Source organism: Xyrauchen texanus, chromosome 17, assembly GCF_025860055.1.
Source record: "Xyrauchen texanus isolate HMW12.3.18 chromosome 17, RBS_HiC_50CHRs, whole genome shotgun sequence".
Lineage (NCBI taxonomy): Eukaryota > Metazoa > Chordata > Actinopteri > Cypriniformes > Catostomidae > Xyrauchen > Xyrauchen texanus.
This window is the reverse complement of record NC_068292.1, coordinates 43333649-43359531: the sequence shown is the minus strand read 5'-3', so window position 1 is coordinate 43359531 and position 25883 is coordinate 43333649. Positions and strand designations below refer to the sequence as shown.

The 25883-nt window shown below is 36.7% G+C and overlaps 1 protein-coding gene across 1 annotated transcript in view; it reads right to left on the bottom strand.

Annotated features, from left to right (window-relative positions):
- Nucleotides 1-25883, bottom strand: part of LOC127658377 (mannosyl-oligosaccharide 1,2-alpha-mannosidase IA-like) — a 280871-nt gene that overhangs the window by 93694 nt on the left and 161294 nt on the right. The window contains exon 3 of the mRNA XM_052147649.1: nt 12944-13059. Within this exon, the coding sequence (XP_052003609.1) occupies nt 12944-13059 (116 nt within the window). The remainder of the gene's footprint in view (nt 1-12943; nt 13060-25883) is intronic.

Below are 25883 nucleotides of genomic sequence, written 5' to 3'. Positions count from 1 at the left end.
TGCAACGCACCCGAGACGCGACACAAGCATGTCTGATGCAGGTGTAAATTGATGGTCCTTAAACAAGCCTTCATAATAAATCTCCAACTGATTGACAAATTCTCTTGTGTAATGGATTGCTGTGAACTGTGTGTAAATGATTGATTATGATCAATGAAATTGTAATAAACAATACATTGTATTCTAAAGCCGCTTTTTGTATTGACTTATGAATAATGAACTTTTCTGCTACAGGAATGTAATGCATTTTAATTATCTGAATATTTTTTTATTATATATATAATTTTTAAATATTTAAAGATAACTATGTATAATTATATATTGATATAAATATGTATAATCATTATATATTGAGTTATTGCAAATATTTTTGTATATGCGATTAATCGCGATTAATTAATCAGGACACTATGTAATTAATTCGATAAAAATGTATAATCGATTGACAATAATAATAATAATAATAATAATAATAATAATATAAAATATATAGTAAATTTTTTTTAAATAAAGTTAAAAAAAATATATATATATATATATATATTTTTTTTTTACTTTATTTATTTAGTTATTTCAAACATGTCTACTGGTTAAAAAAAATTCTACATCCCCAGAAATACTTAAATATATTCAGGGCAATTTTTCTAAGTGCTGCAAAAAAGCAATGCTATGCATTAGCAGTACATATATGTTAGATATATAATATATATGTACAGTATATATATATATATAAAAAGCTAGTTGATATCAGTTACTATCTACAAATATTTTTATCTTTCATCATTAAATATATTTATCCATATTTTTTATCCTCAATTCAGTGCATATATTGTTTTTTTGATTAGATAAATCAAATGTTTTAAACTGAAACGAGGGCATGCAAAGAAAAATGCAATTATACGGAAACGTGCGCCGTCAGCACACACATCATGTCTATACTTGTGTATAATAACAAAAAACCTTTAATCTGGTGAATATATAGGCTATTAAAAGCTAAATATGGCAAATACTTACATGTAGAGCCTTGTAACAGACCCATGTCTTCATTTCAAAATAAAAGTCTCCAGTGAATTTCTGGATAATGTCCCCCATTATGCACCAAATCTTTATTTTGTATAGTAAAAAAAAAAGCCATAAAAAGATGGAAAGACTATGAAATTGACATGACATGAATTGTTATCAGCCTTTTGCACCACCTAAATTATCTTTATCTGCAAAATTCACAATCGGTCAACTTCTATTGGAAAGTATGCCAGTGCAATGTTTCTTTAAATGAAATGCCACTTAGTTTAAAACTTCAGTCAATGCAATGACATGCACACGTTTTTAGGTGTAGCTTAAAGGCGATGTAAGCGATTTTAGCCTTTCTACTCCCGCGCGACTGAACCGTAGAATTAACCACGCCCCCTCTTTCCAAAACCCTGCTCTCCAAAGATACCAAATGAGCTTTATTGAGAGCAGAAATGGTTGTTAAAACAACAGCAGAAAAATAGCATGTTCAAATGTTGAAAATAGAACATTTTTGCATAACTTTTGCCACTTTAAGTGTCCAAATATTTTTTGGGTGGGCCCCTTTAAATAGAAGTGCATGGACCTGCTGGCTCACCACACTTGAGACTGAGGCAGATTGTTTTTGCATTATCAAAACATTCCCAGAAGTGTTGAGTCACTTTTAAAAAGGTGGCAATCAAAGCAATGAGCTGTGGATGGCCCGGGTGACGCCCAAGTGTGTTTTTGTGAATCTGAGGTCAGCAGAGAATTTAAAGGTGTGAACAGAGCAATCAAATCTGACCATAGACTGTAAAAAAAGATGGCCGACGCCCCTTCGCTCTTTTCCGAGAATTGAAGCCGCCAGTGTCCCGATATGGCTATGACATCTTGTGACTTGAGTCTGCGCAGTTGCGATTTCGGGACCAGACCTGCGCAGTAGTGAGCAGGAAGTAAAGCCGCGAAATCAAGGCCCCGCCCTCACTCTCGCTGAATCAATCACAAGGACACGCCCCTGCACTTTTGACTTTTGACTTATGACGGTGTGAAATAATTAATTATAGAAATTTAGATATTAAATTTAAAGCTCCAATCTCCTCAGTCCTCCGAAGATCCCGAAAAAAAGTCCGTTGGTGCTTCAGTGACTACTTCACTCAGAGAACCTGTCAATCACAGCTGTCAATCATGATGTCACAGCACCGTTTTTATAGCATCAGATCACTAAAAACAAACTTATTTTGAAAACAAACACTTGAAATGACATCAACGTGATAGAAACGACAGTAAATGACAGAAACTATCTTTGGAAAAAAGATATGTGAAGTGTAATTTAATTGTTTAGTTGGTCTCACGTCCCGTTGAATAAAATGGGGAGGCGGGGCTTATGACCTATACTAGGACCAGCCACCGGGGGGCGATCGAGATGTTTTGGCTTCACGTTTGAGGGCTTATGCGGCACACTTGAATCAGACGCGGTTATGAGAAAATGCTTCTTCGAGAGCCCAAATTCGTTGAGATTCTGATTGGCTGATTTGAGCCGAGCTGTGGTGAATCACATCACCGGCACAGAATGGAACTAATCAGATTATTCAGATTTGACCGACTGCAGCGTAAACACGGGTATTAGGATTATCCTCCGTTTGCATTTGCTTAGAAAACACAGGACAGCGATGAGTAAATTCATTTTCCCGACCCCAAGATAAATGCTCTTGACACCCTTCTGGCATTCCTTGGTCTGGTGATGAAGCTGGGATTAACTCGGAATGGCTTAATCCAGCCCACAAGGGTGCGAAACGGGAAGAGTCATTCCACTCACGATCGGGGGCGATTTGGAAGACAAACCGCTCAAGTTAAGAACGCGGAGGTCAGCGCATCACGTGATTGGCTGTCAGGAATGTTCATGTAGTTCTTCCGCTTTGCCTTCACAACCCAATGGCCGATACTCCTGTAGTATTGATCCAACAAATGCACGGTTGACTTTGAGCACACGTTTATGTGCTTAAAGCATCTTGTGAACGTAGAGGAAATGTAACAAGCTACTTAAGCACCTGATTGGTCCACACAGTGCAGTAATATAGTGCAGTTCAGTGGAGTTAAGTACAAGTAAGGGATAATGGACAGTGATCCCGATAGGGAACTCTTGCATCACACTGAGTGGGTTCATTTTGCAAAGACAACCAGCAGACTAACTGTACATTATCCAGCTTATGACACAGCTAATAACCATATAAATAAATATATGGACATAAAATATTGAATAGCGGTAATTAATGACTGTTTGACTCCTCATTAACCTGTTGATGAACGCCCCCTTTTTGAGCACACACCATGAAAATGACCTGAACTGAAATGGTTGTATTTACGGGACCCTTTGGAGTTTGGACACAGTTGTGGTCTCTTTTGAAAGAAGACACTTTGGGCTTTATTTCCCAAGTTTCAGTATTAAAATATGTTGTTATTTTCTAAAGTTAGAGAAGCTGAAGTTTATAGTAATGGAAATATTTTGTGTTGAACATGTTTTTATAATGTAAAGAAACAATAATAAAAGTGTCAAGTCACCCCAGAAATACAATGTCCTCAAAGTCACGAGTCTAAAGAAGTTTCGTTTCAAATCTGAAGATGATCGAATAATAAATGAGTTCCTGCAGCTTTAAATCTCTGTAAAATCTCTGGAAGTGTTCAGAGTGAAATTAAGCTCCGCCTCTCAAGACGACACTAAATCTGACGGCACTGCTCGACTATTATGAATAAAACTACGCCACATTTTTATAAATACACTTTGGAGACGGCTGGTTTTGTTTATGAGACTCTAATATATCAGATCATAAACAGTTTTACAACATGAACGCTGCTCAGATTGCAGTTTGATGAAGAACGATGATGAAGGGTAATTCTTTCAGGAGAGATCTCATGTAAACAATGGAGAATATATCAATATTTCTCACATTTATCACTTTTATGGACAAAAAGTGCGATTGGATGTTTGTCAATGAACGCTTGTCATGGACGATTGACCCAAGTGTGTTGAACTGGATTCATCTGGCGATCGTGTTTTCATAATAAAAGTCCCGTTTTGATATTGCATGTTTTCATAATAAAAGTCCCGTTTTGATATCGCATGTTTTCATAATAAAAGTCCCGTTTTGATATCGCATGTTTTCATAATAAAAGTCCCGTTTTGATATCGCATGTTTTCATAATAAAAGTCCCGTTTTGATATCGCATGTTTTCATAATAAAAGTCCCGTTTTGATATCGCATGTTTTCATACTAAAGTCCCGTTTTGATATCGCATGTTTTCATACTAAAGTCCCGTTTTGATATCGCATGTTTTCATAATAAAAGTCCCGTTTTGATATCGCATGTTTTCATACTAAAAGTCCCGTTTTGATATCGCATGTTTTCATACTAAAAGTCCCGTTTTGATATCGCATGTTTTCATACTAAAAGTCCCGTTTTGATATCGCATGTTTTCATACTAAACGTCCCGTTTTGATATCGCATGTTTTCATACTAAAAGTCCCGTTTTGATATCGCATGTTTTCATACTAAAAGTCCGTTTTGATATCGCATGTTTTCATACTAAAAGTCCGTTTTGATATCGCATGTTTTCATACTAAAAGTCCCGTTTTGATATCGCATGTTTTCATACTAAAAGTCCCGTTTTGATATCGCATGTTTTCATACCAAAATTCCCGTTTTGATATCGCATCTTTTCATACTAAAGTCGCGTTTTGATATTGCATGTTTTCATAATAAAAGTCCCGTTTTGATATCGCATGTTTTCATAATAAAAGTCCCGTTTTGATATCGCATGTTTTCATACTAAAAGTCCCGTTTTGATATCGCATGTTTTCATACTAAAAGTCCCGTTTTGATATTGCATGTTTTCATACTAAAAGTCCCGTTTTGATATTGCATGTTTTCATACTAAAAGTCCCGTTCTGATATCGCATGTTTTCATACTAAAAGTCCCGTTTTGATATTGCATCTTTTCATACTAAAAGTCGCGTTTTGATATCGCATGTTTTCATACTAAAAGTCCCGTTCTGATATCGCATGTTTTCATAATAAAAGTCCCGTTTTGTTATCGCATGTTTTCATTTGTACTCCTGCACAAATAACTCAATCACTGTTTCTGGAGGATTGCTATCCTGAAACAGAGATCGGATATCAATGTTGAACCTAGGGCTGGGCTATATTGCAAAAAATATTATCACGATATTCTTTTTCATATCATTCGATATCGATATTTATCACCATATTCAATCACATTTGCACATTGCACGTTTTTAGAATTTCAAAAAACAGTCTAAATAGTCTTTACAAAACTGCATTGGGGGCCCGGACACAATGAGGGATGTCCTATGAAAATATTACAATATTTTATATAGTTTATCAATTGAGTGCAGTTGGATATGAATGTTATAAAATGATTTGTTCATTTTGAATCCTAATTGTTGTTTTTTTTTTTTACATTAAAATTATTTTCATATTTCTTTACATACAGATATCCAAGTATGGGGGCATAGAAGCCCTTGTGACTGAGGAATGATACTGTATGGGTGTCTCCAGAGAGAAACGTTTGAAAATGTAAAAGTCTGAATGTACCATTTTTTTCTATTTTCATTAAAGTGAGAAAGTCTAGGCTACAAACTAGTCATTGTCTTTCATCCTTGTGGGGAAAAGAGGAAGCGGGTGCGGACCGGGACATCAGTGAAGTGTGTTTCAATGCTAGAGAAAAATATTCAAGAATACAGTGCAGAAAGATCAGATATGAAGTAACCGGCGCTGTTTGCTTTTATAGCCTTTTATTAGACTTTCAAGATTTAGATGTACGTTGCATGAACATTGCCATAGGCTTTAGATATTATCAAATACTAGCAGATGCAAAAAATTGTGTTTTTTTCTTCCAACAATACACATATAGAAGTTACAATCTCCACCTGATATTAAAGAACTTCTGGTATGTCTTCTAGTCATTGAGCATGACAGTTGTGCTGAAGTGCTCTGCTCTCAATCAGCGCATGAATTGTCAACTAAAGAGTGAAAACTGCAAGAGGAGATTGATTGAAAGTGTGTGGCAAGTGGCGGATGAGACATTTTCTTTGACAAAGTGTGAGCTACAGAGTAAATCTGGGCCATGTGTCTTTGGCAGAGAGTGTGTTGTCACTTCAGTGACTTTACTGCCAGACCAACAGACTCTGAGTTCACGTTTATATGAAGTGAAAAACAAATACCACTTGCATTCACTGCAGTACCTAAAATCTTTAGGCAAAATCAGCAGTTTTCCACTGTGCATTACAAATGCAACTTTAATGTATTTTTATCTAACCATCGAAACAAATCACTACCTCACTAAAAAACTAACTAACAAGTCAACTAACTAACTAACTAAACTAACAACAAGTAACTAACAACAAACTAAACAAATAACAAACAAAATAGAAATACCTCACTAAAAACAAACTAATCAACAAACTAGCCAACAAATAAGTAAACTAACTAACTAACTAACTGAATGGAAGAAATAAACAAAAAATAACTACCTCACTAAAAAACAAACAAACTAATAAAGAAACTAACAAAAAACAAACTGACTGACTGACTAACAACTGATCAAACAAAACTAACAAGTCAACTAACTAACTAAACTAAACTAAACAAGTAACAAACAAAATTTTACTTCCTCACTAAAAACAAACTAACTAGCTGACTAACTAACAAGTCAACTAACTAACTAAACTAAACAAATAGCAAACAAAAAAGAAATACCTCACTAAAAACAAACTAATCAACAAACTAGCCAACTAACTAACTAACCAACCAACCAACAATCTAGCCAACAAATAAGTAAACTAACTAACTTACTAACTAACTATATAACTAACAAGTCAACTAACTAACAAAACTAAACAAGTAACAAACAAAAATTAACTTCCTCACTAAAAACAAACTAACTTGCTGACTAACTAACAAATTATCAAACAAACAAACAAACAAAACAAACAACCAAACTAACTAATTAACTAACAAGTCAACTAACTAACTAAACTAAACAAATAACAAACAAAAAACAAATACCTCACTAAAAACAAACTAATCAACAAACTAGCAAACTAACTAACTAACCAACAAATAAGTAAACTAACTAACTAACCAACCAACCAACAATCTAGCCAACAAATAAGTAAACTAACTAACCATATAACTAACAATTCAACTAACTTAGTTGAATTGTTCCTCACTAAAAACAAACAAACTGGCTGACTAAGAACTAACAAATTATCAAACAAACAAACAAAACAAACTACCAAACTAACTAATTAACTAACTAACAAGTCAACTAACTAACTAAACTAAACAAATAACAAACAAAATAGAAATACCTCACTAAAACAAACTAATCAACAAACTAGCCAACAAATAAGTAAACTAACTAACTAACTAACTGAATGGAAGAAATAAACAAAAAATAACTACCTCACTAAAAAACAAACAAACTAATAAAGAAACTAACAAAAAACAAACTGACTGACTGACTAACAACTGATCAAACAAAACTAACAAGTCAACTAACTAACTAAACTAAACTAAACTAAACAAGTAACAAACAAAATTTTACTTCCTCACTAAAAACAAACTAACTAGCTGACTAACTAACAAGTCAACTAACTAACTAAACTAAACAAATAGCAAACAAAAAAGAAATACCTCACTAAAAACAAACTAATCAACAAACTAGCCAACTAACTAACTAACCAACCAACCAACAATCTAGCCAACAAATAAGTAAACTAACTTACTAACTAACTATATAACTAACAAGTCAACTAACTAACAAAACTAAACAAGTAACAAACAAAAATTAACTTCCTCACTAAAAACAAACTAACTTGCTGACTAACTAACAAATTATCAAACAAACAAACAAACAAAACAAACAACCAAACTAACTAATTAACTAACAAGTCAACTAACTAACTAAACTAAACAAATAACAAACAAAAAACAAATACCTCACTAAAAACAAACTAATCAACAAACTAGCAAACTAACTAACTAACCAACAAATAAGTAAACTAACTAACTAACCAACCAACCAACAATCTAGCCAACAAATAAGTAAACTAACTAACTAACCATATAACTAACAATTCAACTAACTAACTTAGTTGAATTGTTCCTCACTAAAAACAAACTAACTGGCTGACTAATAACTAACAAATTATCAAACAAACAAAACAAACAACCAAACTAACAAGTCAACTAACTAACTAAACTAAACAAATAACAAACAAAAAATAAATACCTCACTAAAAACAAACTAATCAACAAACTAGCAAACTAACTAACCAACAAATAAGTAAACTAACTAACCATATAACTAACAATTCAACTAACTAAACTAAACAAATAACAAACAAAAAATAAATACCTCACTAAAAACAAACTAACTAACCAACCAACCAACAAACAAACAAGTCAACTAACTAACTAACCAACCAACAAACTAACCAACAAACTAGCCAACAAACAAGTCAACTAACTAGCTAACAAACTAACCAAAAAACAAGTAAACTAAATAACTTAGTAATTAACTAACTTCCTAATCAACCAACAAACAAGCCAACAAAAAGTAAACTAACTAACTAACTAACTAACCAAAAAACAAGTCAACTAACAATACAACTTGTGTCTATCCTCCTTCCTCTTTATTTCCTCACTGTGACTGGACGGGGCAAGTGTTTGTAAATATGTACAGTCATTAGTTGATGTGCTTGATATCAGAAAGTTGCATGAGATTAGAAAGAGCTGTTTTACCAGCTTAGTTAAAAAAAAAATATCTTTATTGGGCAGGGGATAAAGTTCTGTGTTAACACTTTTATCACAAAATAAAAAGGAAAATGTGATTCTTCATGATAAATCCCTACAAAAGACCCCTTTAAAGAAGAGAGATATTGGATTCATCCATCAGTGATGGTTCCCTTTCTCATCAACAATATTGGCAGGCCTCTTTGTCCTCTGGCCACTGTAGATGTCTATTATCACAAGATTATTCTCTGAAGAAGTCATGGCCTCTTCATCTTTCTTTCAATCATCTCTTGTCCAGCCTCACTCTCCAACTCATTCATTAAATTCAACGTCACACTGAGTGGACCAAGCACAGGCTGAATAGACTAGTTCAGAGAACACCAAATCCGGCAAGACTGGATCAGTATCTACAAGGAAGGGTTTTCATTCACTCAAGAATGCAACTAAAACATTGGTTAAAAGAAACAACTGACTTCAGCACGGCTCCAGATCAATAGAAAGCTTATGCAAAAAGTGCTTTAGACAAGGCGAGATTTACAGCTATTTTAGAGTTGCTAAACCACAGAGGAACTTCAATATTCAGAAATAATTGTTAGGAGCCATTTATACCAAATCTTTGTTCTTCCTGTTAAAAAATTTAGAAACAATGCAATGATTGTTACAAAGTGTCTTGAGACATGTTTTTATAAGTTGACGTTTTTTAACCTGACATGGAATCTTAAAAAGCAGCAAGATGCAGTACGATGGCAAAAGAAGTCCAGCTGGTGCATGTTTACATTAAAAATAGCACGCCAAAAATACATCATGTTCTGTGGAAACAGCTCCTTAATCGGCACATTTGTCTTGTTTTCTAGTAAAACCATCATTAAAACAACACACATTTATTTGAGAAATAGATACAACTTTTTTCAGAGAATATATTTTGAATTAAGTTTATTTTTCCTACCCGACTGGTACATTTTTTTTTTCTTGTTTAAAGCATGAAGCATAAACCTCACAAAATTATGATATATTAAAGCATCAAAATAATTCAAAATCCAAAATAAGAAAAGTAAACTCTTTTCAAGATATATTCTCTTACAATGTTTCTCAAGTAATTGTTTCATGCTTTAAGGACATTTTTCATTTTATTTTTTTGCAGTGAAAAAATAATAAATTATATTAGAAAAAGTAAAGAAAAAGAAAAAATACATCAAAACCTTGTTTTAACATAATCTACATTAGTCTACAGTTACAGTATTTGCCAATTGAAAAGACAATGTCATCCATCTTTAACCGTCGTTGTTCAAGCTCTACTGGTTACATGCTGCTAATAGACTATGCATGTATTCAAGGCAGAAAACGAGTTCTTGGGTTATACGTGTGTTATTTGTTACAGAGCGGCAGAAATCAGAATGCGGCATCTTACTGCTCTTCCTGGGGATTACTGTACATTTTATAATAGATGCAAAACTCGTGTTGTTGGAAACAAATAACAAACCAAAAATAACTACCTCACTAAAAACAAAATGACTAATAAGGAAACTAACAAAAAACAAACTGACTGACTAAGAACTAACAAATTATCAAACAAACAAAACGAACTAACAAACAAGTCAACAAAATAACTAACTAGCTAACTAAACTAAACTAAACAAGTAACAAACAAAAATAACTACCTCACTAAAAAACAAACTGACTAGCTGACTAAGAACTAACTAACCAAACAACCAACCGACAAACTAGCCAACAAACAAGCCAACTAACTAACTAACCAACCGACCAACAAGTCATCTAACTAACTAACTAACAAGATATAAATATTATGATTTTTTATTTTGTGCAGTGTAGAAATACTAAATCATATTAGAGAAAGTAAAGAAAAATTTTAAAATATGTCAAAACCTTGTAAATTCAGTTACAGTATTTGCCAATTCAACAAATTAACCAACCAACCAACAAACTAACCAATAAACAAGTCAACTAACTAACTAAATAACTAACTAAATAACTAACCAACAAACTAGCAAACAAACAAGTCAACTAACTAACCAACCAACCAGCCAGCCAGCCAACCAACAAACTAACCAATAAAGTCAACTAACTAACTAATTAACCAACCAACCAACCAACAAGCAAACAAACAAACAAGTCAACTAACTAACTAACTAACCAACCAACCAACAACTCAACTAACTATCCAACCAACAAGTCAACTAACTAACTAACAAAAAACAAACTGACTGACTAAGAACTAACAAATTATCAAACAAACAAAATGAATTAACTAACAAACAAGTCAACCAAATAACTAACTAGCTAACTAAACTAAACTAAACAAGTAACAAACAAAAATAACTACCTCACTAAAAAACAAACTGACTAGCTGACTAATGACTAACTAACCAAACAACCAACCAACAAACAAGCCAACTAACTAACTAACCAACCAACCAACTAGCCACCAAAGCATCAACTAACCAAACAACCAACAAACAAACAAGTCAACAAACTAACCAACCAACCAACCAACCAGCCAACCAACCAACCAACTAGCCAACAAAATAACCAACAAACAAGACAACTAACTAACTAACCAACTGACCAACAAGCCAACCAACCAACCAACAAACTAGCAAACAAACAAGTCAACTAACTAACTAAATAACTAACCAACCGAACAACAAGTCATCTAACTAACAAGATATAAATATTATGATTTTTTATTTTTTATTTTGTGCAGTGTAGAAATACTAAATTATATTAGAGAAAGTAAAGAAAAATTAAAAAATATGTCAAAACCTTGTATATTCATTTACAGTATTTGCCAATTCAACAAATTAACCAACCAACCAACAAACTAACCAATAAACAAGTCAACTAACTAACTAACTAAATAACTAACCAACAAACTAGCAAACAAACAAGTCAACTAACTAACTAACCAATAAACAAGTCAACTAACTAACTAACTAACTAACTAAATAAATAACTAACCAACAAACTAGCAAAAAAACAAGTCAACTAACTAACCAACCAACAAACTAACCAATAAACAAGTAAATTAACTAACCAACCAACCAGCAAACAAACAAGTCAACTAACTAACCAACCAACAAACTAACCAATAAATAAGTCAATTAACTAACCAACCAACCAGCAAACAAACAAGTCAACTAACCAACCAACAAACTAACCAATAAATAAGTCAATTAACTAACCAACCAACCAGCAAACAAACAAGTCAACAAACTAGCCAACCAACCAGCCAGCCAGCCAGCCAACCAACAAACTAACCAATAAACAAGTCAACTACCTAACTAACTAACTAACCAACCCACCAACTAGCAAACAAACAAGTCAACTAACTAACTAACTAACTAACTAACTAACTAACCAACCAGCAAACAAACAAGTCAACTAACTAACTAACTAACCAACTAACCAACCAACCAACAAGTCAACTATACCAAGTCAACTAACAAGACAGAAATATTATGATTTATGTTTTATTTTATTTTTTGCAGTGTAAAAATACTAAATTATATTAGAAAAAGTAAAGAAAAAGAAAAAATACATCAAAACCTTGTATATTCAGTTTAACATAATCTACATTAGTCTACAGTTACAGTATTTGCCAATTGAAAAGACAATGTCATCCATCTTTAACCGTCGTTGTTCAAGCTCTACTGGTTACATGCTGCTAATAGACTATGCATGTATTCAAGGCAGAAAACGAGTTCTTGGGTTATACGTGTGTTATTTGTTACAGAGCGGCAGAAATCAGAATGCGGCATCTTACTGCTCTTCCTGGGGATTACTGTACATTTTATAATAGATGCAAAACTCGTGTTGTTCAAATGCAAATTGCCTTTATTGTGCATTGAACGTAAAATAAATAATAAAAAAAAACAACTTAAAAACAAATCACAAAATTCAAACTAAAAAGTACATACTTTATTATTGCACCATATAGCCTACCACATCTTTCTGCTCTTCCTGGGTTTAATTAATAACCCTGTAATTTTCATGATAGATGCACACCAGTATTTTGGCTTGACATGCATATTCAGACCACGGTGACAGTATGTGGACCAAACTGAGTCAGTAATTGGTTCTACTAAAAGTGTAAAAAGAATGACACTAATATAGTGCTTGCTTACCGAATTCAGGTCAAGGTTGTTTTGGATCCATTCCTTCGCCTCTTCATACTCCTCCATTAGACCCATGATGTACAGAGTGTCGAGAGAATCCACGATGGAAGCCCCCCTGAGGCCACCTGCAAACACACAACACACACAACATACGGTCAGCATTGGGGGAACACTGAACAAATAGTCAGACAACACCTGCACACATCAGCATGTAAGGTTATATGGGGCACAAATGGAAACACTTTGGACTTTCCGTCTTCTACTGTACATTAGAACTTTATTCATTGTATTACAATCCTCAGGCTACACTGCCAGTCATAAATGCACCAGAGCTTGGATGTTTTGCTATTGCATAACCACATAATGTACACTCCTACACTTTCGCCACAGTATTTCTCAAATGCTTCTGTCTCTTTATATAATCTCAGACAGACACGATGTTCCACGGGGGGCTTTATGGAACCATGATAGAAGATGACATTTATTTGATGAATATAAAACAGAACAGTAATGTCTATCTTTGGCGTAAGCCCCATCTGGCGGGCCGAAGGAGTTGTACTCGGAACCGTCATATCCTGCTGGAGATAGGAGGCAGGGGCGAGGAGCCTACCCCCATGCAGGATGGGACTCAACAGGTGGTGGTGGGGTGGAGGAGGTTGCCGTGTTAGCACACCGAAACGGCAATGTGATGGATTGTGACTTATAAAGCAATGGGTTACATGTGATTGGCTAGGAGTTACCCAGCTAATGGTGCGATGATGTACAGCTGCTAGTCATCCCGCTAGAACTACGCTGCACTTACATGTCTGCGCATCCTTTACATGAGACTCAATGGGGAGAGTAAATGTTACAATTAAATGTTACTTTATGTGTCTGAGCAGGATGAATATAAAGTGGGAGACTTGTTAGTTTTTAATGTTTTATTATGTTGAGATTTAGAAGATTTTTTTATAATGTTGTAGTTTTGGGTGAAAAACTAAAAAGTCGTCATGGTGAAGTGGAGCTTGAGCCTAGGTTAAGGACCGATACACTGAGTATTCTACATATAGTTTTATCCATTCAGCAATTGTTTTGCTAACCATAGCAGAGTGGCTAAGCTGCACTCAGAAGTGCTTCCCACAGGCATGTGTTTACCATGCTAACATTTCCTGTCACTAGCTAGCGTTTTGCTAAAAGTGTTTCATTTGACATGCCAAATTATGTTGGGTGTACTTGATTCAATAAGGTTCACTCTACTTGATGTATTGAAGTTCAAATTACATGGTAATTTGAATTTAAGGGTGTGTTCACACTTGTAGTTCGGTTCTCTTGGACCAAAAATGAAAATGATACATTTAGTCCTGGTTCGTTTAGCGCTCACACTGGCATTTTTAACACTGAACCTAATGATACAAAACCAAAGGCATCAAGGAAAAGTCACGACCTGATTGGACAGCTTTTACGACGTATATTTTTGGACGGAACTTTCCGATCATACAAAACAATGCTGGGCAAAATGCGCTCGTTGGATGTATATATGTATAAATAGTGCTATTTTTACCAGCTGAGAACAAACGAAGTGCTAATAATGTGTTTTAGTGTACCCCGATATCCCATTGCTTGTGTTGTGCATTGGCCTGTTTCTGTTTTGACGTCAAAAGAAGAGAATAACCTGATAATTAAAGCCTAATGTAAACACAGATTTCTTGCATTGTTGGATTTTTTTTATAAGCTGAATTTGAGTAGTAATCAGTGTATAGTAAAAAGTGTAAAACATTATGTTAATGCAACATACCGTTGACCAACTGAGTAACTGACTGTTTAGCTGCTGTTCTGGGTTATATATTAATATAGCAATGCAAGCCCTAACAACAATTTAAATTTGGACCCCCCAGGTCACAGTCAGGTTTTTTCTTCTCTGAACAACCACCCAAAAATTCTGTCATCGTTCACTCAACCTTATGTTGTTCTAAACCCATATGACACAATGCTTTTTATTATTATTATTATTATCTGATAATCTTCCCTTCCAAAGTAGCTGTCAAAACCTATTTAGTCATAAGGACTGCTTTTATGATGCTCTTGTGTCCGTTCTATTAGCCTCCCTGGTCACTGTACATTTTTTGCTTGTGGTAAAAAGAGCAGAGTGAACATTCTGCCTAATATATGCACGGAAGAAAAGAGTAATACTGGTTTGGAGCAACATGAGGGTGGGTAAACGATGACAGAATTGTCATTTTGGGGTGAACTTTTCCTATAAGACAGGAAGTAATCCAAAATAGATTACATTACTGACCATGAGTAATCTAATGGAATACATTACAAATTACATTTTACAGCATGTCCTCTGTAATCTGTAGTGGAATGACATTCCGGGCATTTTCACGGTGGGCAGACGCACTTTCCCGGTGGACAGACACACTTTGGGATCGTTCAGGGGAGGAGTGGTAATCTGGCATTCCGGGCATTTTCCCGGTGGGCAGACGCACTTTGGGGCCGATCAGGGGCGGACTGGCCATCGGGAGAACCGAGCAGTGCGTCGGCCGTGAAATGGGCCGCGATAAGCTAAAATGAGCCGCCATGTTATGCAGAACGGAGCACAAAACGCCGCTGCGATATGCTGAAAATTACATTTTACAGCATGTCCTCTGTAATCTGTAGTGGAATGACATTCCGGGCATTTTCCCGGTGGGCAGACGCACTTTGGGTCCGATCAGTGTTGGACTGATAATCTGGCATTCCGGGCATTTTCCCGGTGGACAGACGCACTTTGGGATCGATCAGGGGAGGAGTGGTAATCTGGCATTCCGGGCATTTTCCCGGTGGGCAGACGCACTTTGGGGCCGATCAGGGGCGGACTGGCCATCAGGAGAACCGAGCAGTGGGTCGGCCGTGAAATGGGCCGCGATAAGCTAAAATGAGCCGCCGTGTTATGCAGAACGGAGCACAAAACGCCGCTGCGATATGCTGAAAAGCAAACCCAATACACCCCCCAATGCTATGGAAAATCCCAGCCCGATTTCTCTTCCCAGTCCAACCCCGCTTATATGTCGTGCAACTGTTACAAAGATCATTTATGATGCGATGTGGCAGCAACTAAATAAAAACAACTAAATAATACCGGCTGCAGCCTCACGGAGTTCTCCAGCACCATATCAGGTCCCTTATTCCCACATCTCACAACAACACAGATTTAGTGGCACTTAATTTCAAGTTATTAAATTCTCTTCACATCCTTATTGAAAAAAATATTCCACGGCTTTCATTTAACTCAGTCGACCTTAAATGAGATTTCTCGAGCTCCAATCCCTTTAATATAGACTCTGCACACTGCCATGCACCAAACAAAGGCTTTATTACTTCAAGAAAGTTGAGGGAGGCATTAAAAAAAAAAACATATTATATGTAGATTTATAATGATATATGAACAAAAACAAATATATATATTTAATAACTCAACTAGGAATAAATAACTAGGAATGTATAAAATTGCACAGAGTGTTGATTCAATATAGCTTTCCTGATACAAAATCCATCGTACAGCACATTTAATAAGTATTTCAATTAGGAGCTTAAGAGCATCACTGATAGAGAAATGCAAAGGCAACCGCCAGAGGCCACAGCCTTTCACATGACCTCCCTCGAAATACTGCATCTGAGGCTTTAAGCACACTGCAGAGTGAATGAGATGTACTGTAAACTGCAGCCATGGGCACCTTGTGCCCTGTGATAATGTGATGCAACTATGTGCAATGCTGCCTGTTATAAGGCGCTATCAATCAATTTATTGCCAAAATCCACCACCAAACTAGTGTGTATAATAGAGCACGTTTAAGAGACCCGTAAGTCTGACAACCATAACAAATACCAGAATCTATGTACTGAAAATATCCTGAAATTAAAAGTCTTAAAAAACATTAACGACCTCATGAAATGGCTTGGCACAAGCACAGGTGGCGTTTACCAAGCGGACATATTTCCTATTGAAACGGGAAGTTGGAGTGGGACATACAGAAGGGAAAAAACTGAATTATGAGGCCGCTACAAAATTATCAGTTCCTCTGGATTTACTATTTATAGGTATGTGTTTGAGTACAAATCATCACCGAGTAGGGCTGGGGCGGTATGGATTTTTTCTAACCGCGGTTGAAAAGCAAGATATTACCGCGGTATAGCGGTAAACCGCATTAAATACATTACATTGGATCAGAGAAGTCCCCCCCCCGACAGACTTTGAGCACACATCAGAAGTCAGCTTTTGATAGACAGACTTTAAATATTGTCACCTACATCCGAAGAAAAAAAACGAGCACAATTTTAAATAGTCAAATTTTCATCAAGCAGTAATTTGGCATGAACTAATCACTGTATAGATTTCCTTATTTAAGATTATTCTCAGATACATTCGCATTGAAGATGGGTCAGACATGATTTTGACCACTTTATTAAGTTTTGTTTTGTAGAAAGCCTTTCTTTAACTTAAAATTTCGTTTTGTATAAATTGTATCTTAATTTTAATCACTGTTTCATTAACTAATTGCCTGGAATTAATAAATAAGAAGCAAATATAGCAGACATATAATCAGCAGCAGGACGTGGAAGCGCCGATCGCGATCTCTTCTGCGTGAGCTCTCTCATAAATGAACCGAAACTCAGCGGCTAGGCCTACTGCCTCACAGACATGAGAAATAAATAGAAATCTTTAAAATGCATTTTAAACAAAATTCAAAACAAAATGATAAAATTTTAGGCTACAGTAGCCTAGTAGTCAGGTTTGCCGATGTAAGCATTATTTATTTATTTATTTATTTGTATCCCTGTGCGCCAATCGAAACGGACTTCACTGCTGATATTCTGGGGATACAACATAGCCAATAGGCTATAGCCTACTAGGGACTTTAGCCTTTAAAATATCTTTGCTGCATTGGATCAGTCTCCTTTCTAGAACAGCCAAGAGCTTTCTAGCCTCACGGCAGCAGCGCTTTGCATCGCTCAGACCTTAAAACAGTCAGCGCCATGGATGCGGTTTTGAAAATTTATCAAAAAACGTTGGTGCGGACAGATGAGTTTTGTGATGCGGTTGCAGATTAAATAATAATAGCCCATCCGCAGCATCTCTAATACAAATGGAATGTTATTATGTGTCATGGAACATTGCGCTCCCCAACTCGCTGAAAGGTCGGATTTGCTCCATATTTTGATACGTTTTGTTTAGAAAACCTTGAATCCATGTAGGCTAATATCATTAGACATAATCCATATCATTAGAATCAATGAATCCATGTCATTAGACACAACGAATCCATGTCATTAGACACAACGTGCACACATGTGCAGGCCAATGTTTTTTTTGTTTTTGTTTTTTTGCGGTGACGACGGTGACAAGCTCAGACCCGCGGTTGGAGTCACGTGACCGCGGTATTGCGGTAATGCGGTAACCGTCCCAGCCCTATCACCGAGCCTCCAACAAATTTCACAGTGGGTGCGAGACACTATGGCTTGTAGGCCTCTCCAGGTCTCCGTCTATGCACAAGTTCCTAAACGTAATTTCGGGAGGAGCGAGTCCATCTAATCTTTCAATTAACAGCCAGAGTATATAAGCAGCTGTTTACCTCTCTTCTGTTTCCAGCATCCCTCCACCTCCCCAACTCCACCTTTACATTAGGCATCTTGCCCCACTTAATGATCTCCTATTAATAGTCCCGGTGGGGCGGAGGGGCGGAGGGGGTGGGGGTACTTCTCAAGCTGCTTAATCAAGCCCCTCCTTCATGGACAGCAAGCCAAATAAGTTTAACCTTAATAGCTTAAAGATTATATGGGCAAACGATCTCGTGAAATGTCCATGTGGAGGATCGGTGATGATCCGGGGGTGTTTCGGCAAGGCCGGAATCGGGCAGATTCGTCTTTGTGAAGGACGCATGAATCAAGTTACATACAAGGTTATCCTGGAATAAAACGTGCTTCTGCTCTGACAATGTTCCCCAACTCTGAGGATTGGTTTTCCAGCAGGACAATGCTCCATGCCACACAGTCAGGTCAATCAAAGTGTGGATGGAGGACCACCGGATCAAGACCCTGTCATGGCCAAATCCTGAAGGAAAAGTTTAGCGATAGCGACAGAGAAGATGTTACCCTCGTAGCCCGATCTTATCATATCCTCAGAGCAGTTTGTCATTTCTCAACACTCATCACTCGTTTCTAATCAACATTCACGCCCCACAGAAAGTGCTGTCCAGCTTAATATCTGACCCCCTCCCTGATCCTGATACGGGCCGGTTAATGAGGTCACCGGAGGAGGACGGCAAAGGGATGAACAGGCAGCTGACGGATCACTCTCTAATCACAGAGCGAGGTGCGGCCCATTTCCTGCTGCTCTTATTAGTAACAATGTGGCATATGGCAGCTCCTATCAGCTTCCACTGGAGATGCTCGCTCACATTTGTCACTCTCACGCAAAATGGTGTGTCTTTCATTGTTTGTTAAATAGTTCAAATTAATAAATAAAATTTAATAAATTCCCAATCTGAAATATATATATATATATATATATATATATACACGGTTGTTACCAAGAAAATCAAATTAGCATTAAATGCATAGTAGCAACAAACAATTCTAGAATATATAATACTATATAGAACCATGACACAATGGTGGTGGCTGTGGGGATCGAACCAGCGACCTTCTGATTACCAGTTTACCAGTTATGTGCATTAGACAACTACACCACCACCACTCAAATAAACAATCGTAACAATTAATGATTATTAATAATTCAAACAAAATGTAATTTTGACATGTCCCTCCTTTTCTTTTTAAAGCGGTTACAGTGTGGCACTTACAATGGAAACGTTAAACTCAGGGCTGTCGATTTAACGCGTTAATAACGTGTGATTAATTTTACAAAAAATAACGCGTTAAAAAATTTCACGCATTTAATCGCAATGCTTTCCTGAGAGATTCCTGAGAAATGCAAGCTTGTAGTACCACCGGTGTACTCCAGAGGGCAGTAAGTGAAATTTCAGCTGTGTGAGCAACGCAAAGTTTATACAGTGAACAAAACATTAACAACCCTTCAGCGGACACACACACAAACATGCGTTACATTCTTGCGTTCAAAACACTTGAAGGAGCGCAAATACGAACTAATGGATCTCAAGAGGTGTTTAAAGATTGAGTGTTAAACTATATTTAACTCGACACAGTGACCTAAACATTTTACCTTTATGACGCAACACACCCGAGACGCGACACAAGCATGTCTGACGCCGGTCGTACGGTCTTTTAGTGTGGTAAAATCGCGTATTAACGTTTCATAGTTAAGTTATAGACAATTTTAGAACTTTGTTGCCATGACGACATAGCGCTTAATCCCCATTGACTTCCATTATAAGTGCCTGACTGTAACCTATTATAGTGCCACCAGGCTTTTTTTTTATTATTATTTAACGAAAAGGAGGGACGAGTCTAAATTAATTTTGGTGGCACTATGATAATTAAAACCTAAAAATGGCTCTAACTATGGAGCCGTTGGTCCGATCGACTTGAAATTTTGCGTGCAGCGTCGTTGTCCAAGGTCCCATCAAGGTCTCCGAGGACAGTCGCGTATCTTGAAAAACATGCCGACATTGACCAATCAACTTTTAGCAGCTATTTGAAAAAGGCGGATCGAAACGAAACGTGGTAGGTCAATTTGTCTCATGGCCAAAACAATTGGCCACCGGGAGGTGCTATTGCGTTTACATCCGTCTAAACTGTTGTATAGTCCGCTGTGTTTCACAAAGACACACGATTTATTCATAACATATGACAGATCTCCTCATTCTGAACAACGTTGCCTCAAGAATCATTGGGGTCAATAAAATCGTTCGTTAAATATTTGAGATTATTTTTTAAAAAAAACGACTTTTTAGAACTAGTCCTAGGACTTACACCCAATCGAAACCAAACCAGTGCAGAAATATTCTCCGGAGTCACAATATCAATAATTATCAAAACAAATGTTTGACCCTTCCATGCATTTTCCATGCATTTTGCCAATGCGCCAAAACGTAGGGAGTGGGCATGGCCACTTTTTCTTAAATGGTTAAAACTCTTGATTGGAATGAGATATCATAACCACATTTTAAACACGTATGTAGGAGGTCAATCAGAGGACAGATGAAAAAAATTGCCCACCTGTGCCTCTTGGTGGCAATGTAACGGACAGGAATGTCAAAAATACCACGTCTCTATGCTACCTAACCTGATGTTTCTGAAAATTGTTGAGAACCAAAAGGTTGAGAACCAATGAAATAAAGGATCTCTACAAATATTCCAACATTTACTAAATGGTCACACACATATACACACACACACACACACATCGTCAATGCAAAATAAAGATGCATGTAATGTATTTGGAAATGCGTATGATTTAGCATCATGCCTTGCTCCGTAAGCAATATTTGTGATTTGATGTTAAATTAGTTTGGAGGACAGAGGAGAGAGAAATATAGAATGATCTTTTATGCAGCTAGTTCCTGGAGGCAGCCGGGAACGCGCTGAAGCGTGGCAAATTCCTATTGAAATCAGCGGCAAAGCAGTGCTGATTGATAGACTGAGATGAGGCAAGCAGCAGATCAATCCATCACGCCGAACTCGCCGGCTATCCAGAGAGTCTCGGCAGCACAATCTTATTCATTACCGCAGACCCACCCCAAAGACACTCGAACACGGGCCTTGAGAGGACGAGAAAGTAGAGGGAGACGAAAACCACAGAAACATTCAATGGACGATACGTTAAAAAGTGGTTTCACTGACTATCACCCCTGGAGTCGCGAGTTTGAATCCAGGGTGTGCTGAGTGACTCCAGCCAGGTCTCCTAAGCAACCAAATTGGCTCGGTTGCTAGGGAGGGTAGGGTCACATGGGGTAACCTCCTTGTGGTGGTGATTAGTTGTCCTCGCTCTCAATGGGGCGTGTGGTGAGTTGTGTGTGGATCGTGGAGAGTAGCATGAGCCTCCACATGCTGTAAGTCTCCGCGGTGTCATGCACAACGAGTCACATGATAAGATGCGTGGATTGATGGTCTCAGAAGCGGAGCCAACTGAGACTCGTCCTCCGCCAACCTGAATAGAGGTGAGTAACCGCGCCACCACGAGGACCAACGAGGAATTGGGCATGCCACATTGGGGTGAAAAAGAAGTGTGCACCAGGCTTACGAAACGCATCCGACCTGCCCGAATGAGTTACAGTAAAGCACTTACAATGGAAGACAATGGGGCCAGTCCATAAAAGTATAGCCACAAGATATAAACATTATACATGTTAACGTGATTTTAGAGTGATAAAGTATTTACAATTATAACTTAAAATGCATAATATGAATGAACTGTCAATATTTGTAATTCATGACTGTAATATAGGATTACATGCTCACTAATGCCACTAGTTCTGTTGTATTTAGGTAGGCATTTCAGGTATTCCAATCAATTTCTTCTAATAATACCAAATAGGCTACAGCATATGTTCATGGTTAATATTTCTTGATAATTAATCAGCACGGTTATACATTTTCTGATAGGTTATTTACATGTGACGTCAGTGTGTAAATACAGTCTCTGGGACCTCTACAAACATCCCTTATACCTTGCAAATCGAAAGTAAACATTGCAGACGTCTGCAGTAATAATTAATCTAATCTACAGTCAGACATTTGTCCGGAAAACTCAACAGCACCATCTACTGTTGGATATTGTAATTACATTAAATCTGACTAGAAACGGGAAAATACACATCCCCTCCATAGATAGAAAATGACTGACCAGATGGGGGATGTCAAAAGCAGAGGCAGGGAAATCCCCCCAGGTAAATCGCACCCGTGTTCGCAAAGTTTAATCGATCTGTGCTATATCTGAAATTTGAGGCACTGCCCCCTAGTTGCCAAAGTAAAATAGGAAATATTGTTGAGGTGAAATGTCCACAAAGTGGCGCAAAAATGCAAGTTGTTTTTTATGTAAATAATGCAACAGGAAACAGGAATGCACATTTTATACTCTACCCCCTAACCCAAACTACAAACCCTAAACCTAACCGTCAGTGCAGTAAAAACATCATATTAGAGTGCTCATAATTGTTTATGTGAACGCAATTACTTTCTGGTTTCCACAGGACCCGAACAGTGCCACAGGGAATAGTAAACACGTTTGAATTGACTGCTTGCGGGATGGTGTTCATTAGTAATTCAGAAGAATGTGGTCGATTTCAGGGTACATGAACATTCGGAAACAGCATTTCGATTTCCAGTGTGATAGACCTGACACTATAAATGTGACTTTGGAGCGCACAAATGCCTATAAAAATTGGAAATGCAACTATATATATTTATTTATTTTAGACTCATTTTAAAATGTATGCATTTCAATTTCATATCCTAATCCCATCAAATTAATTTGAATTATTTACAAAAAATGTAGAAGAAAAAAAAATAAAAAAATTTAACTTTTATTAATTAAATTTGATGGAATTTGGTTAGGAAATTGAAAAGCATAAATCTAAAATAAAAAATAGATTTTTCTTTTAATGTTGTGTTTCTCCAAAATGTAGGAATGACCCAGAAATATATTAAAATCTATAATTTTTTTTAGCTATGCTCAGCTCCAGTTACTTTAAAAAGTAATTAATTACTAACAAGTAATTACATATTCTACAGTGTAATAAGATTACTGTACTAATTACTCTGTCTGAAAAGTAACCGCATTACCGATTACTTTCTAAACTCTGATAAACCTCGACGAGATGAAAACTACAAGGAGAGACATGAAACTGTTCCTTTAAATCTTTCAAATAAAGCATATCAAATCTAATTAATTATTCATGACCTGCCCAAAGAATTTAAAGGGGCAGCGTTAAATTAGAAAACATATATTTTATACATTACACTTTTTTTTATTAATTTAAATTGTTTTATATAGAATTGTTCTAGAGTCTAAACAGTATTTAATGCAATTACATCATTAGTAACTGTAATTCAATTACTGGGAAAATAAGAGTAATCCTTTACTTTTGGCAATGAAAAAGTAATTTAATTACTTTGTAATGCATTACAACAATGCGGCATAATTTGATATATTTGTCAATTGGCTGGTAAATGTTCAGATTTCATTCAGCAGGGATCGTGAAGTATAGTGGGGGGAGCGGGGGGAGTATTTGGCAGCGAGATCCTTTCAATGCGTCTTGCTTATTTAACTAATTTCATGTCCAAAGACGAGATCCACGCAAAACAATTGTTTTTGAATAACGTCTCTTTAAGATCCTTTCTGTTCTCTACAGTCAATAGAAAAACAATAGAATTAAAAGTTTCTTCTTTTTTGTTTTTAATTACACATTGCATAGATGCGAAAAAGCCATTTGAGACTCTCTCGTTAATATGCGCTCATTTACAGAACTGCTGGTTTTCTTAAAGAGACAGTACTGTTTTTTGCACATGTTCAACAAGTCATTAGCCGGGAGACAAATTCTTTCATATGTAAAAAAATAAATAAAATAAAAAGTTACATTATTAACTGAAATATACCCAAATAAATGAACACACACAAAACAAATTGTCTAAATGTCTTGTTGACCACCTAGCGCTCCAAAGTGTACCGTGGGCCAAAATATTTCAAGACTCAACACTCTCCAATCACTCTCAGAATGGTCCAACTCATCAACAGCGCCGCTCTCTCTTCGTCTCTCCGGGGGCGGTAAAGAGAGTCAGGTTTTATCATCTGATCATTGGCAGAGGGAAACACATTACAAAAACCCTGCGCTTTGATTGAGCACCTTTCCTCTCGTTGCTCTTTGATTGAGGGATGCGCCACCAAGACAGCGACGCTAACAGGCTGCTAAAACTCGAGCTGTGATTGCTGCTTCTCTTTTGTGTTATGGTAATCAAACGCTCCGGTCCAGCGAGCGCAGACGCGAAGAATGAGCTTAATGGCGGCTGTGCCAGCCCGGCCACATAGAAGCGGCACTACAGGGAAAACAAAATTGATAGATCAAGGGACATTAGAGCCGTAGTCAAAATAAATGCAGTCCATTATGGGGAAAGCAGACAGACGGTACTGAGTGCTGGTTTGCAATGCCATTGTTTAATTCAAGCAAAGGCCTGGAATGTCAAAGTGTGTTTGAGGCATATTGGTGCTTGTATACACACTCCTGCACAATTCATGTCAAGGAAGTCACACATTCAAGTCGGAAAGAAGCCAAACTAAAGCATACACAATGAATGACAGCATGTAATACTTAAGAAGCATAAGTGAGTCCACCTACATGATTTGCACAACCTGAAATGAAGTATCTTCCCATCATCTTTAATGTCAACACGCCCCTTCCAACGTCACAACTCGGTACCTCTGGTATCATCCAGAATCCTGAGTTTTCCACTGGTAAATACGGCTTCACTTGGTCGTTCTTGTGCTCATAATTGCAACATTTCAGTCTCCGCTTGAAAGCTGCATCAATAGACTTACTTATAACTGGCCGATATTTTGTATGCAAAGTGAAGTCTATAAAATACGATTTTTAGGAGAATATCTCAGCTCTTTTGATCCATACAATGCAAGTGAATGGGTGCCAAAATTTCGCTCACACTCCAGTAGTTTAATCCATGTCTTCTGAAGTAATATGAGAGGTGTGGGTGAGAAACAGATTAATATTTAAGTCCTTTTTTTACTATAAATTCCCCTCTCTGCTCAGTCAATCTCCACTTTAACTTTCATGTTCACATTCTTCTTCTTCTTGTGTTTTTAGTGATTCAGATTCATCATGTATATCGCCCCCTACTGGGCAGGGAGAAGGATTTATGGCAAAAGTGGACACCTACACCTATCATATCACTTCTGAAGACATGGATTAAATCACTGGAGTCTTCTATGTTTCCTTAATGTGATTTTGGGGCCATTTAAGTTCTAGTCACCATTCACTTGCATTGTATGGACCTACAGAGC